The sequence below is a fragment of the Salvelinus alpinus genome, chromosome 9 (genome assembly GCF_045679555.1).
Source record: "Salvelinus alpinus chromosome 9, SLU_Salpinus.1, whole genome shotgun sequence".
NCBI lineage: Eukaryota > Metazoa > Chordata > Actinopteri > Salmoniformes > Salmonidae > Salvelinus > Salvelinus alpinus.
The window spans coordinates 60,072,287-60,088,680 of record NC_092094.1 but is presented as its reverse complement, the minus strand read 5'-3'; the positions used below and the strand labels follow the sequence as shown (position 1 = coordinate 60,088,680).

At 43.6% G+C, this 16,394-nt stretch overlaps 1 protein-coding gene across 1 annotated transcript in view; it reads left to right on the top strand.

The window, feature by feature from the left end:
* The window catches only part of b4galnt4a (beta-1,4-N-acetyl-galactosaminyl transferase 4a), a 449,845-nt gene that overhangs the window by 409,109 nt on the left and 24,342 nt on the right, over positions 1 to 16,394 (top strand). The window contains exons 9-11 of the mRNA XM_071326839.1: positions 3,216 to 3,282; positions 11,679 to 11,843; positions 12,233 to 12,342. Of these exons, the coding sequence (XP_071182940.1) occupies positions 3,216 to 3,282; positions 11,679 to 11,843; positions 12,233 to 12,342 (342 nt within the window). The remainder of the gene's footprint in view (positions 1 to 3,215; positions 3,283 to 11,678; positions 11,844 to 12,232; positions 12,343 to 16,394) is intronic.

Sequence of the window (16,394 nt, the reverse complement as noted above, 5' to 3'; positions counted from 1 at the left end):
GTGGTTGTTCCACTGGATATCATAAGGTGAATGCACCAATTTGTAAGTCGCTCTGGATAAGAGCGTCTGCTAAATGACTTAAATGTAATGTAAATGTACAATCAACTTCTCCTGCCAGTTTTAGACTATGGTGAAACCATTTATCAAAATTCAGCAGACACTGCTCTAAAACTTTTGGATGCTGTCTACCATAGCACACTTGGCCTTATCACAGGTGACAGGTTTAATACGCATCACTGCATCCTGTATCAGACGGTTGGCTGGTCCTCACTAAATTCTTGTAGATCACTTCATTACTCCCTTTTTGTTTACAAAGCTCTGCTGGAAAAATCTTCCAACCCACGTAAAATATGAGACACCAAACCCATTCACAGGGATGGTTAACTCTCAATGTTCTACTAGTCCGTACCAATCTAGGTAGATCTGCTTTCAGTTTTCTTGGAATAGTCTGCAGAACTCCTTGCATCTTGATTCCCTGGTGCCGCCAGAGCAGTTTAAGACTGTAGTATAAGATGGGTATAATGAGAGTTGCAGTTTTTACTGTTTTTACTATTATTGAACCTTTATTTAACTAGGCAAGTCAGTTAAGAACAAAATCTTATTTACAATGACGGCCTACACCGACCAAACCCGGACGACGCTGGGCCGATTGTGCTCCGCCCTATGGGACTCCCAATCACGGCCAGTTGTGATACAGCCTGGATTCGAACCACAGTGTCTGTAGTGATGCCTCAAGCACTGAGATGTAGTGCCTTGCATGCTGACCACACCGCTCGTGTTGCTTATATAAATTTAAGCATACATGTTATTCTATTATTGCACCCACACTGCTGGCAGGTGCCAATGAGCGTCTGCGTTGCCAAGCGCAAAAAATAAGTCTGTTCTATTCGTGACGCTGAACTCGGTGCAAGTCCTGCCTCTCCCATCTCCTCATTGGTTTATAGAAGCAGATACCCACGTGCCATCTCCTCGTTAGTTATACCCACCTGGGTGATTAAAAGATGAACTGAGTTCGGTCGGTCATCATGGTAACAGAAAGTTAGATGCCAATCACCATATAATGTCCAAAGAAGAAAAAGGCCTGGAAGGAGGAGAGATGACTAGAAACGATTGACCATTTTATGTGTGGATTAATTGTCGGAGCACAGAACCTTGTGCATTTCAGGTAAAATAACAACTCAACGTTTATATCCCAGGACAAATTAGCTAGCAACAGCAAGCTAGCTAAATAGGACAAGTTAGCTAGCAACTGCAAGCTAGCTAGCTAAATTGCCATAAATGTTAAATGCGTTTCGACCTGTCCCCAAATTAATATAATTGGTTCAGACCTGCGTGTCGTGATCGTGTTTGTTGTGGGGGGGACAACATCTATTTGCGCATAATGGCGCATGATGCCGCAAGCACGCGGCCTGTTTGGGTACGGTGTTAGACCGCTGCGCCACTCCGGAGCCCAAAACATTTACATTTACATTTAAGTCATTTAGCAGACGCTCTTATCCAGAGCGACTTACAAATTGGTGCATTCACCTTATGATATCCAGTGGAACAACCACTTTACAATAGTGCATCTAACTCTTTTAAGGGGGGGGGGGTTAGAAGGATTACTTTATCCTATCCTAGGTATTCCTTAAAGAGGTGGGGTTTCAGGTGTCTCCGGAAGGTGGTGATTGACTCCGCTGACCTGGCGTCGTGAGGGAGTTTGTTCCACCGTTGGGGTGCCAGAGCAGCGAACAGTTTTGACTGGGCTGAGCGGGAACTGTACTTCCTCAGAGGTAGGGAGGCGAGCAGGCCAGAGGTGGATGAACGCAGTGCCCTTGTTTGGGTGTAGGGCCTGATCAGAGCCTGAAGGTACGGAGGTGCCGTTCCCCTCACAGCTCCGTAGGCAAGCACCATGGTCTTGTAGCGGATGCGAGCTTCAACTGGAAGCCAGTAGAGAGAGTGGAGGAGCGGGGTGACGTGAGAGAACTTGGGAAGGTTGAACACCAGACGGGCTGCTGTTGTTTTGATTGAAAGAAGAGATTGTTGTGGTTGTAATGTTGAAACTTCTATTTCTTTATAGTTTTTTGTATTTATTTGTATCTTTGTTAGTGATCATTTTGTACTGTTCTATTGCTGTGGTCAGGGCAGCTTTAAAAAGGAGCCCCTGGTCTCAAAGGGTATCCCCTGATGACATAAAAGTTATAAAAATGAATGAAATAAATGTAGAAAATGACGTGCCTCCCATGAATACACTGCTTGTAACCAGACGTGACTTGGTAAATTCAGAATCTCTTTAAAATGATTGTAGCCTGTCTCTCTCTCTCTCTGTCTGTCTGTGTCCCAAATGACTCCTTATTCCCTATATAATGCATTACCTTTTACCAGATGGGAATATATAGGGAATAGGGTACCATTTGGGACGCAGCCTCTGTATGTGCTGCTGCAAGCACTCTGCGTATTACCCAAGCACAGGATTCACACACCAACCAAGCACTCCTTGCTTGCTCTACTTTGTCTCCTCATTTTGGTCTGTCTGCCTCTTTCTCCCACTGTTGTACTTCTTCTCTCTTTTGTTGCCCCCGCCATTCTTAATCCCTCTTTATCTTTCCGTGTCTATCGATACTTCTGTCTGGTTTTCTATCCTTTGTTTTTCTCTGCGACTCCTCTGCATCCATCTCTGTCTCTCCTCTGCATCTCTCCCTCTCCCTCTTTCTGGTAATGGGAGACCTCTGGGCATAGTGACGCTTGAAGTTTGAGGGTAATTTTATTTATTTTTTATGGTCACATATGCCGGGTAGGTGTTGGGTTTTACAGTGCCAGCCATAGTGGTACGGCACCCCTTGAGCAAATTAGGGTTAAGTGCCTTGAACAGATTTTCGCATAGTCGGCTCGGGTATTCGAACCAGCAACACTTCCCCCCTGTTCTGAGATAAGACAGGGGTTCAGACTTTCCTCCCCTCCCCTCCCCTCCTCACCTCTCATCCCCTCTTCTCCTTTTTCTCTTCTCCTCTCCTCCCCTGAATCCATCTTTACATAAGTACTACTGAGTGTGAGAATGAACAGGGCAAGTCTTGTACTATGGCTGCATCCCAAATTGCACCCATTTCCTATATAGTGCACTACTTTTGACCAGGGCCCTTTGCAATGCCATTTGGGACGCAGCCTATGTCACATGAAGTAAAATTGTACGTTCAAGCTGTCTGTCTCACCTGCTCTCTCTCTCTCCTCTCTTTCAGTGGCGTCCATTCCTGCCAGGTCTGAAGTATGAGGTCATCGATTCTGCCTACATTTCCCTCTACACAGGTAAGCTGGGTTTGTTGTTTTTTGGTTGGCTCTGGCCGTAATGCTCTGGCTAGAAGTTCCCCTTAGGCACATATCTACCCAATGGCGAAAGAACGAGTCTTGCTGCTTTCATTGTGGTTGTGGTATACACACACACACACTCTCTCTCTCTCGCACACACGCACACAGGCACACACACACGCACACACACACACACACACACACACACACAGCTCCCTGGGGTTGATTAGGGTGACAGAGGTAGATGGGAGCACAGATGCTATTCCAGGCTCCACTGCCCTGTTGTTTCACAGCAGACAGGAAGGCAGACCTAAGGAACAAAGTGCAGTCCCTTCACTCTGGACCAATGGACTAGAAATACTATATCAGGAAGTCTTGTGTTTCATGTTTGTGTCCATCATTTTGTAACAACCTTAGCCCAACCTTGCAAGAGGATTGGAGCTCTGGCATAATGGCTCAGGTGATGGAATGACAGTCACTGGTTCCGGGTTTTCGAATACCGGGCTGGGCTACCCCCAAATGGCTGCCATATTGTTGATGTCATTCGGGTGAATGCCTTTCATAAACATATGAGGCTCAAGTTCAATTTTTTTTGTTTGTTGTAAGAACACATTTTGGACACAGGGAAACACAACACTGACCCCTTTCTTACCATAGAGACCAGGGTGACATAAACACAGGAGAATTGCTTGACAACATTACGTATAATCTCTATGGTGATGTGATGGAGGGACAGAGAGATGGCAAGAATCTAAGCTATGATCTATTCAATGAGGTCCCTCTCAATTTCCATTTCTTTATCTTTCATTTCTTTCCACCATCCTTTGATTTCTACACTGCTGTAATTTTGGGACATACCGGAGGAATGGACTTAAATCTCTCGTAAACATTCAATAATCGAAACGTGGCCTGCGTCCCGAAAGGCACCCTCTTCCCTATATAGAGCACTACTATTGACCAGAGCCCGATTGGCCCTGGGCAAAATTTGTGCACGATATGGGGATTAGGGTGACATTTGGGACACAGACATAGATTCATGGAATCTTTTGCATCACAATCTTCCAAAAGATTCTCTATCATGGACACACACAACTACAGTTTTTCACCCATGGTTAAGTTTGACTAACTTAGACAGAAACACAGCTACTTTCCATTCCATCACATTTTTCCAATGTCTTACATAATCCTCTTCAAATCAAACCAAATTGTATTGGTTGCGTTCACATGTTTTGCAGATATTATCACTTGTGTTCCTAGCTCCAACAGTGCAGTAATACCGAACTATACAAAACAATGCACACAAATCCCACAAAAATATAATGAAAGGAATTAAGAAATATTAAAATATTAGGACGAGCAATGTCAGAGTGTGGAAAATAAATATACAGTGCATTTGGAAAGTATTCAGACCCCTTAACATTTTCCACATTTTATTACATTACAGCCTTATTCTAAAATGAATTAAAAGTAATTTTTTCCCCATCAATCTACACACAATACCCCGTAATGAAAAAGCAAAAACTGGTTTGTAGAAATTGTAGCAAATGTATTAAAATAAAAAACAGAAAACACATTTACATAAGTATTCAGACTCTTTAGTCAGTACGTTGTTGAAACACCATTTGCAGCGATTACCGCCTCGAGTCATCTTAAGTATGATGCTACAAGCTTGGCACACCTGCAAAGCTATTTTCAGGTCTCTCCAGAGATGTTAGATCGGGTTGAAGTCCAGGTGCCGGCTGGACCACTCAAGGACATTCAGAGACTTGTCCCGAAGCCACTCCTGCGTTGTCTTGGCTGTGTGCTTGGGGTAGATGTCATGTTGGAAGGTGAATCTTCACTCAAGTCTGAGATCCTGAGCACTCTGGAGCAGGTTTTCATCAAGGATCTCTCTGTACTTTGTTCTGTTCATCTTTGCCTAGATCCTGACTAGTCTCCAAGTCCCTGCAGCTGAAAAACATACCCACAGCATTATGCTGCCACCACCATGCTTCACCGTAGGAATGGTGCTAGGTTTCCATCAGATGTGATGCTTGTCATTCAGGCCAAAGATAGTGCCTTAGACCGCTGCATCACTCGGGAGGCCATCATGCGCCTAATACTGAGGAGTGACTTCCTCTGGCCACTCTACCATAAAGGACATATTTGTGAACTGCTGCAGAGATGGATGTCCTTCTGGAATGTTTCCCATCTCCACAGAGGAACTCTGGAAATGTGTCAAAGTGACAATCGGGTTCTTGGTCACCTCCCTGACCAAAGGCTTTCTCCCCCGATTGCTCACTTCGGCCCGGGCGACCAGTTCTAGGAAGAGTCTTGGTGTTTCCAAACTTCTTCCATTTAAGAATGATGGAGGCCGCTATGTTCTCGGGGACATCCAATGCTACAGAAATGTTTTGGTACCCTTCCCCAGATCTGTGCCTCGACACAATCCTGTCTCGGAGCTCTACGACAATTCCTTCAACCTCAGAAACTCCCCAAATACAGGTATGCCAAGCTTGTAGCGTCATACCCAAGAAGACTCGATGCCGTTATCGCTGCCAAAGGTGCTTTAACAAAGTGTTGAGTAAAGGGGCTGAATACTTACGGAAATGTGACATTTACGATATATATTTATTTATTTAATTTTTGGGCAAAAATGTCTAAAAACCTGTTTTTGCTTTTTAATTATGGGATATTGTGTGTAGATTGATGAGGAAAAAAAACTTTTCAATCAATTTTAGAATAAGGCAGTAACGTAGAAAAATGTGGAAAAAGTCAAGTATACACGGCCGTGACGATGAATGAAGAGAATTATCTCTGGAGGTAATGCTGTCGGCATTTGATAGTGAGTTATTCCATATTGGGAGAACAATTGGACCTGAGTTCCTGTACATTACCACAACCACACCATGAGTAGTTAATCATGAAACATATACCTATGCCTTTCTTTTTCCCCGAGAGTTCTTTCTTCCTGTCCCCATGATGTACAGAGAACCCTGCTGGCTGTATGGATGTGGACAGTATATCTGGATAGAGCCATGATTCCGTGAAACAGAGTATGTTACTGTCCCTTGGCCCCCTTAGAAGCATCGAGTGTCACAATGGATGTCCAAAGATGTCCAATCCTATGAATACTTTCATTTTAACACATTTGAAACTCAACACCCCATATGAAAACACTTTATTCCAGCGTTGTAATGGAAGGTTGATGAATCTATGACCTCATGATCATTAACGATAATTAACAAGTTACGCATTACTGGGTCTCAGAGGCAGATTGTTGCCTAGCAACAGTTCACTTGGTAACCATGATGTCAGAGGCTGGCATCATGTTTAACCCTCTCCATTCTGACCGCTCCATCAAATAAGTGATAAGGGAGGTGTGCGTTTGTGCGTGTCGTTGGTGCAAACTTAATGAAGTGCCCTACAGATTTTTTCCACTGCTTCTTCTTGGCTCAGGAAGGGCCCAGCTGTTACAGTATGCAGCACAAACACACACTGAAGTCACTCTCCGGCTCTGAAACTGATCCTCAACTCAATGTGAACTCTCTCTTGCCAATCCTTTCTCATCCAGCTCTATTCCTCAGTCCAAAATCCTCCAAACACACACACACTCCCTGAACCTGCCCTTCAGCACATGGTGCCAAGAGCAGGTGAACCAAGCAGGAGGTGGGGGGACACCTGCCAGCTTTTTGCATTGATTAATTTATTTAATAAAGCTAATCCTTTACCAACAGCTACTCTTCCTTGGGTCTCTCTGTCTCTGTCACACACACACACACACATTTTCTCTTACTTTCTCCATCGGGAAAATGCTTCATACAGTACCACTCTGCTTTACCCACAATCCCATTTGGGATTAAAAAAACGACTTGGGCTGCCCTGTTAATTATAAAGCATTCCTCATCTCAGGCCTTGCTACTGACACTCTATAAACCACTGGCACTCACTCCTTCCTGCACACCATTGATTGGTTTAACCATACCCTCTCGTCTCACCTCTCTTTTCTTCTCCTCTCGTCCATCTCTCCTTTCCTTTCCTCATCTTGCGTCTCCTTTCCTTGCCTCTTCTCGTCTCTTCTCTTCTCGTCAACCCAACACCTAATCGAGATCCAAGGTTTGCTATAATGACAATACCCAGTGACGTAATGGGAAACCGGGATAAGACAAGCAACCACTGAATATAAACAAAAGCGTATGACATTTTTAGAACCGTATTGTTTGCAGTTCAATGTAGCCCTATAAGATCGGTCACGGGGAGATGTTCATATTGAAACATGTCTTCTTCTTTTGTAAAGTTCTTCATTTGTTTGCTAAGATTAGCACAGATTTTCTCAGGGGACCCCAGATGGGGCCCCGATCCCAAGTTTGGGAACCAATGTCACAACCTCTCTCCCTGCTTGCTTCCTCTCTCTGTGTCTCTTCTGCATGCATTGCAGCCTGCCTCGGCCTCACCACTGTCTGTGTTTCACTAGTACTCTCTGTAAAGCAATGTCATGATTAGAATTGAGTAGCGTATATCTTGCCCCTGCTGAGGTCAGGCTCCGTTTTTACGCTCGCTTCTTACTTCATCCTTCGAGCCAGCTAACTAGCTAGCTGGCTAACACTAGCCAGAGCCATTTAACGTTACTGCAATACTAATCGAAGTCTCTGCCGGCAGCTAGCCAACTAGCCATATCTACAGTATAAGCGGCTATAACATCAAGTTACAAAAAATATTTACACAAAGATTAATTAAGAACGGTTGGTCTTGAACTTCCGTGGCTTCAATGAGAGAGGGCAGTTGTTCTCCCCTGCTACAACCCCCCCCCCCCCCTCCCCCCCAAAAATAAACCTTGACTCTTGTAGAATGAGTGCACAACTGGTTATTAAAGTTAATTTAGTTGCTAATGACAGCCTGCAGTATCCCGGGTCGGCCTTCAACTTGAGTTACTCAATGAGAGGGGGCAGCACTGAGCTAGACTTCAACGTCACTACCTGGAGTAGATCAAACTGCACATGTTAAATCTCCATGAGACGCCATCTTAACCGACTTCAATGCGCTATTTAGTCTTCCCATAGGAATGAATGGTGTCACGTGACCAATGGCTTTGTATATTCATGTACAGTGGCAAGAAAAAGTATGTGAACCTTTTGGAAATACCTGGATTTCTACATGAATTGGTCATCAAATTTGATCTGGTTTTCATCTAGGTCACAACAATAGACAAACACAGTCTGCTTAAACTAATAACAGACAAACAATTATACATGTTCATGTCTTTATTGAACACACCGTGTAAACAATCATAATGCAGGGTGGGAAAAGTATATGAACCCTTGGATTAAATAACTGGTTGACCCTCCTTTGGCAACAATAACCTCAACCAAACGTGTTCTGTAGTTGCGGATCAGACCTGCACAACGGTCAGGAGGAATTTTGAACCATTCCTCTTTACAAAACTGTTTCACTTCAGCAATATTCTTGGGATGTCTGGTGTGAACTGCTCTCTTGAGGTCATGCCACAGCATCCCCATCGGGTTGAGGTCAGGACTCTGACTGGGCCACTCCAGAAGGCGTATTTTCTTCTGTTGAAGCCATTCTGTTGTTGATTTACTTCTGTGTTTTGGGTTGTTGTCCTGTTGCATCACCCAATGTCTGTTGAGCTTCAATTGGCGGATAGATAGCCTAACATTCTCCTGCAAAATGTCTTGATAAACTTGGGAATTAATTATTCCATCGATGATAGCAAGATGTCCAGGCCCTGAGGCAGCAAAGCAGCCCCAAACCATGATGCTCCTCCCACCATACTTTAGTGTTGGGATGAGGTTTTGATGTTGGTGTGCTGTGCCTTTTTTTCTCCACACATAGTGTTGTGTGTTCCTTCCAAACAACTCAACTGTAGTTTCATCTGTCCACAGAATATTTTGCCAGTAGCGCTGTGGAACATCCAGGTGCTCTTTTGCAAACTTCAGACGTGCAGCAATGTTTTTTTTGGACAGCAGTGGCTTCTTCCGTGGAGTCCTCCCATGAACACCATTCTTGTTTAGTGTTTTATGTATCGTAGACTCGTCAACAGAGATGTTAGCATGTTCTTTAGCTGACACTCTAGGATTCTTCTTAACCTCATTGAGCATTCTGCGCTGTGCTCTTACAGTCATCTTTGCAGACGGAAGCGACAGTGCTGAACTTTCTCCATTTATAGACAATTTGTCTTACTGTGGACTGATGAACATCAAGGCTTTTAGAGATACTTCTGTAACCCTTTCCAGCTTTATGCAAGTCAACCATTCTTAATCTTAGGTCTTCTGAGATCTCTTTTGTTCGAGGCATGGTTCACATCAGGCAATGCTTCTTGTGAATATCAAACTCAAATTTTGTGTGTTTTTTATAGGGCAAGACATCTCCGATCTCGTCGCACAGGGATGTGAACAAATATCTGCAAAAAATTTGAAGGAAATACGATTTTTGTGCTTATGGAACATTTCTGGGATCTTTTATTTCAGCTCATGAAACATGGAACCAGTACTTTACATGTTGTGTTTAGATTTTTTTTTATTGGTATATTTCAATGTGGCAAAACTTAATCTTGGAGAAGTCATTAGCCTAGAGGTTCACATACTTTTTGCAATCTACACTGTGAATGTTTAAATTATGTATTCAATAATTTGTGTGTTATTAGTTTAAGTACACTATGTTTGTCTATTGTTGTGACTTAGATGAAGATCAGATCCCATTTGATGACCAATTTATGCAGAAATCCAGGTAATTCCAAAGGGTTCACATACTTTTTCTTGCCACTGTATACAGTCATTGGTTTGTAGACACGGCAGGCAGTCGCGGTCGTTAAAAAAATTGCCTTATGTCCAGCGTCTCTCAAACCCACTAGTCTGTCAGCTGCGTCTCTAGGTGCTTACTTGTATAGCCACTTGCCATTGGTTTGCTGAGCCCGACCCCGAGCTGGGTTAGTTCGTTTCAGGTCTCACTGGCTCTCGGCCATAATTTATCATTATCAAATGTGATTTTTTTTGGCAGCTATATATATCCATAAATTGTGGCCCCAAATCTGCAACATATTTGAACAGTTTGCGGTAGAGCAGGGGTTTCCAACATTTTGTTTCATTAAGGATACTTCATACAACAACCTAAAAAAATCACGAGCTACTCATATACACCCTGCATATTTTGGCATTATGTATAAGGCAAATGTCTAGCAACCCAAAGGTTTCGTGTTCGAATCTCATCACAGGAAAATTTAGCATTTTAGCTAATTGCCATCTTTTCAACCGCTTCTACTTTTGAGCTACTATGCAACTTAGCATTTTAGCTAACCCTTCCCCTAACGCTAACCTTAACCCTAAGCCTTCCCCTAACCTTAACCCTTTAATCTAACCTTAACCCTAACCCCACGTTAGCGTTATGCACCTAGCCACCTAGTTAACGTTACTCACAACTAATTGGAACATATCATATGTTTAGCAAATTTGTAAGATGTTGTACATTTTGCAAATGTGTAACTTATCATACGAATTGTAATTTGGAACATATCATACTTAATGGATGATGGACATCCACAACTGAATACATACCATACGAAATGTAACACATCACACTGAATGGAGAGTCTCAGATTTACATACAGAATAATACGTAATGCTCAGAGACCAGGTCGCCCAGCCAGGACTGTTACTTTTGTAACTGAATGTAAACATTTTAACAATGTGATTTAGCCAATTTAAGTTGGGAAAATAGATCGCAAAAATGCAGAATGGTGTTAAATGCCTGTAAAGCTTGGGGATGAAAAAGATTTCACATATTTAATATTACTACTGATTATTTCTCACTATCTACTTGCAAGCTACTCATTGACAGACCGTGAGCTACCTGACATGCAGTTTCCTGCTCAGGTGCAACCTTTGGTAGGCTGATGGAAGGCTACTCAGAGTCAGAATCTGCTCTACAGCGAATCAGACATGCCGTGCTCATCATGGTTCTTACAGGCAAATTGAAAGTATACAATAAATGTGCTTGTGGTGCACAGCTAAAATTATTTGTAACAACTCCATTGGACCAACACCACTGGACACAGCAAAAAAATAATAGATAAACAATTTTATTTTGCAGGTGGCTTTTCATTTTAAACACCAGTGGTGCAACTAGTGCTTTCTAACTGCACGGAATCAAAACAGTGGTGCGTACGAGCGAAGCAAAAATTGCAATCGGTTAATCATGATATAACACGGACATATCTATTTGAATACAGACTAGCTTAAAACATTACACCCCTGTTTTGAAAGTGGGGGTGCAGCTGCTCCGTTTGGTCTATTGCGCAGGTGCCTATGTACGTCCCTCCCTCTCCCTCTCTCTATTTTGCTCTCTCCCCCTCTTTCTCACTCTCTCTCCCTCTCTCTCTCTCTCTCTCTCTCTCTCTGTCCTAGATGAATCCAGTCTGAAGATGAACAGTGTGGACCACATCCCTCAGACCCTGGCCAGTCACAGTAGACCATCCTCAGTAGAGGAACAGTCACAAGAACACAGTCACTTCAGCAGCCAGCACGGAGCGGACATGCTCAAACCAGACCCCCGAGACACTTTCTATAGCAGTAAGTATATAGTATAGCACCTTTTTCAAGAAACTCCATCATGGCTCTACTCCAGTATCCATATATAGCATGCCACTTACAATGAAGCAATATAATTATTATTGTTTTTTTTACATTTTAGTCTATTAGCAGATGCTCTTATCCAGAGCGACTTACAGTTAGTTCATCTTCAGATAGCTAGGTGGGACAACCACATATCACAGGCATAGTATGTACCCTTTTCCTCAATAAAGTAGCTATCAGCAGTCAGAGATGGAAATGGGTGATTGAAGTGCACGTGTTGGTTCAGAAAAGTATTTTTAGAGTATGCATTCTAGTATAGACAGTGGAACGCAGTCTCTGTCTTCTCTCTCTCTCTCTCTCTTCCTCTCCTCCATCCTTCTCTCTAGCCCCTATGATCCAGGCATCTCGTCTGGAGAACGTGCTGCCAGCCTGTCTCTACTCTCCTACCTACGTCGTCAAAGACTTCCCCATAGCCAGATACCAGGGCCTACAGTTTGTAAGTCAGCCCTCCAGTTCTGTGCGTGGGTGTGTGTGTATGCATACGTGCGTGCCTGCGTGCGTTCCTGCGTGCATGTGCGCGTGAGTGTCCGCATGTCCACCTATTTAGGGGGGACTTACCCATCAAGGCATTTTGTGAGTAACCCCTCCTGGGAGAAAAGACAGACGGTCACACATTGTGCGCGTTTCTGTGTGTGGCCATGTCTGTGTGTGGGTGTGAGTATTCCCTGTGAAACATGCTAGAAACATGAGAACTTGAAACATGATATGAATGGGTGTGTATGCGTTTGTTTGTTTGTTTGTGAGAGAGATAGGGTGTGTGTATGTGTGTGTGTGTGTGTGTGTCCATATATACGTATGTTAATGCATATGCATGCGTGTGTGTGTGTGTGTGTTTGTGGATGTGTGTATCCATGCATTTTTATATGCACACACACTTGTGTGTGTTCATACTAGGTTAATGGGGGTTGCTCATTATCAGTACCCCTGTGGGGTCATTAGGAGTGTGTCCCAAATGGCACATACTCCCTACATTGTGCACTACCTTTGACCAGAGTCCTATTGCACTCTATTGGGAATAGGGGGTCATTTGGGATGCTGCCCTGCACTATCACCTGTTTAGAGCAGCACACATCAAGGACTTACACTTCATATTCAAATGACCTTCAGCCTAGAACAAAGCAGAGAAGTACTACACTGAATTCTGATTAGCCTCCTCAGGCCACACAGAGACAAATGCAGTCTTATGTGGCAACATTTAAATGGTGTTTTTTACATTGGATAAAAATAGAGACTCGGAGCTAGAAAATGGTATATCATACACTACGGTTGAGGAACAATGGGAAAGTAATTCTGCTTTGAAAGTTGATCAACTTGTAACCTCACTTTTGAGAAAATGGCCCTTGAATGATTTTGGTGCCTACTGGAGAGCTCTTCTTTGTCTACACCCATTCAGCATCGTTCACACCCTTTTAAGCTTTAGCCACACCCATCTCTTTAAGGATTCACATGTGAGACTATGTACTAAACAACCAAATATTTCAAGACTTAAAGCTGGCTTATACTACAGGTGTGTTCGTCAATTTAATCTGGAATGCCAGAGTGTGCTCTGGGCCTCCGTAAACTCAGAGCATTGTCAGATTGTCTGTTCGTAAATTCAGAGTATTTTGCCCTCGGAGCGTTCAGAGCGCACACTTGTCGCTCTGGACGAAAAGTAGGGTTGATCCGAGCGTTAAAACAGCAGTCAAGCACCCAAGCTAACTGGCTAACGTTGGCTAGGTTGCTAGCTACTTCCAGACACAAATGAGAGAACAGCTCACTCTGACCATTTTACTCACCCTAGCAGAGCTGGTTACGCTGTTTTTATGTTATCCACAGCGTTGGTGACTGCAACTGTCCTGCTGCCAAGAATTGAATTACGCTTTTTTGCCAACGTTTACTGACACCGGCCATGTTCAACGGGTGTTGAGCATTTGTAAATGAGTCAGTTATTCTGCGCTCTGGCACACTTAGACAAGATTGCTCTGAAATTGGAGTAGATAGCCAGAGCGAATTTACCAGCTACGTCTATCGACAGTTGTCGCAGTGACATCATAAACATTTTATTAAAATAGTTACTTGCATAGTGGAGTCTTTTGTTCAGACATGTAGCTAGTTAGCTAAACAATGAACCATAATCCCAACTCATAGCGCTACTACCCTGCATGAATCTGCAGGTAGCTAACCAACCAAGTTCAATGTTAGCTAGCTAGCATTAGGCTATAACGACCATTGCAAATGGCTCTGAGATAACTGCAGCTGCTTTCCAATCTTTGGGAATCTCAGATGACACGAAAGAGAGATTGAACAGGCTATTAATAGGGGTTGTAACAATTTCGGCAGATAATTTTAGGAAGAAAGGGTCCAGATTGTCTAGCCCGGCTGATTTGTGGGGGTCCAGATTTTGCAGCTCTTTCAGAACATCAGCTGACTGGATTTGGGAGAAGGAGAAAGAGAAAGAGAAATGGGGAAGGCTTGGGAAAGTGGCTGTGGGTGGTGCAGTGCTGTTGACCGGGGTAGGGGTAGCCAGGTGGAAAGCATGGCCAGCCGTAGAAAAATGCTTATTGATATTCTCAATTATAGTGGATTTATCGGTGGTGACAGAGTTTCCTATCCTCAGTGCAGTGTACAGCTGGGAGGAGGTGCTGTTATTCTCCATGGACTTTACAATGTCCCAAAACTTTTTTGAGTTTGTGTTGCAGGAAGCAAATTTTTGCTTGAAAAAGCTAGCCTTGGCTTTTCAAAATGTCTGTGTATATTGGTTTCTAACTTCCCTGAAAAGTTGCATTTCACGGGGGCTGTTCGATGCTAATGCAGAACGCCACAGGATGTTTTTGTGTTGGTTAAGGGCAGTCAGGTCTGGAGAGAACCAAGGGCTGTATCTGTTCCTGGTTCAAAATTTCTTGAATGAGGCATGCTTATTTAAGATGGTGAGTAAGGCATTTTTAAAGTTAGGGATGGAAATTTCAGAGTTATTGGTGGTCTTCCGAGCCAGGATTCAGACACGGCTAAGACATCCGGGTTGGCAGAGTGTGCTAAAGCAGTGAATAAAACAAACTTAGGGAGGAGGATTCTAATGTTAACATGCATGAAACCAAGGCTATTACGGTTACAGAAGTGATCAAAAGAGAGCGCCTGAGGAATAGGAGTGGAGCTAGGCACTGCAGGGCCTGGATTCACCTCTACATCGCCAGAGGAACAGAGGAGGAGTAGGATAAGGATACAGCTAAAAGCTATTCAAATTGGATGTCTAGGACATCCGGAACAGAGAGTAAAAGGAGCAGGTTTCTGGGGGCGATAAAATAGCTTCAAGGTATAATTGTCACGTTCGGCGTATGAATCGGACCAAGGCGCAGCGTTGTATGCGTACATTCTATATTTATTAAAAGAATGAACACTGAACAAACTAACAAAACAACACAACGAACCGTGAAGCTAATATGAATAGTGCAGACAGGCTACTAAACATAGAACAGAACCCACAAACACCAAAGGGTAAATGGCTACCTAAATATGATCCCCAATCAGAGACAACGATAAACAGCTGCCTCTGATTGGGAACCATATCAGGCCACCATAAACATACAAATACCTAGACCTACAAAACCCTAGACATACAAAACCCCGAGACAATACAAAACCCCTAGACAATACAAAACTAGCGTAATCCACCCTAGTCACACCCTGACCTAACCAAAATATAAAGAAAACAGATATCTCAGGTCAGGGCGTGACAATAATGTACAGACAAAAGTATGGTAGGATGTGAATACAGTGGAGGTAAACCTAGTCATTGAGTGATGATGAGAGAGATATTGTCTCTAGAAACATCATTGAAACCAGGTGATGTCATCGCATGTGTGGGTGGTGGAACTGATGGGTTGGATAAGGTATAATGAGCAGGGCTAGAGGCTCTACAGTGAAATAAGCCAATAAACACTAACCAGAACAGCAATGGACAAGGCATAGTGACATTAAGGAGAGGCATGCTTAGCCAAGTGATCATAAGGGTCCAGTGAGTAGTGAGGTTGGTTGGGGTCACGATTCAGACAGCTATCCGAGCCATGGGTAGCAAGCTAGCAGAAGATGGAGGTCTGTTTTTGGCCACACTGTGCGTTTCCGTCGGTAGATTAGTGGGGTTCCGTGTGGTAGAGGGGACCAATCCAATTGTCAAAATAGTTATAGTTATAGTGACCCAAGAAGATTGTTCGATAGACCTGTTCAGATAGCAGCCGATATGCTCAAGACAGCTAACGATTAGCGGGCCGCAGTTAGCAGATGGACGTTCAGGTTACGTCGCGATGGAGGGGCCAGTTGAATAACTCCCTCGGGCAGATAACGTTGGTAATCCAGTCGTGAAGGCCCGGTGGGGCTCCGCATCAGCAGTAAAACGGGTCCGGATAGGTGATTGTAGCCCAGGAGTGGCTGATGGAACTCTTCAGCTGGCTAGCTCCGGGATAATTGGTGTTTGCTCCGGAATCGACGTTAGCCAATAGTCACTCGAATAGCAGC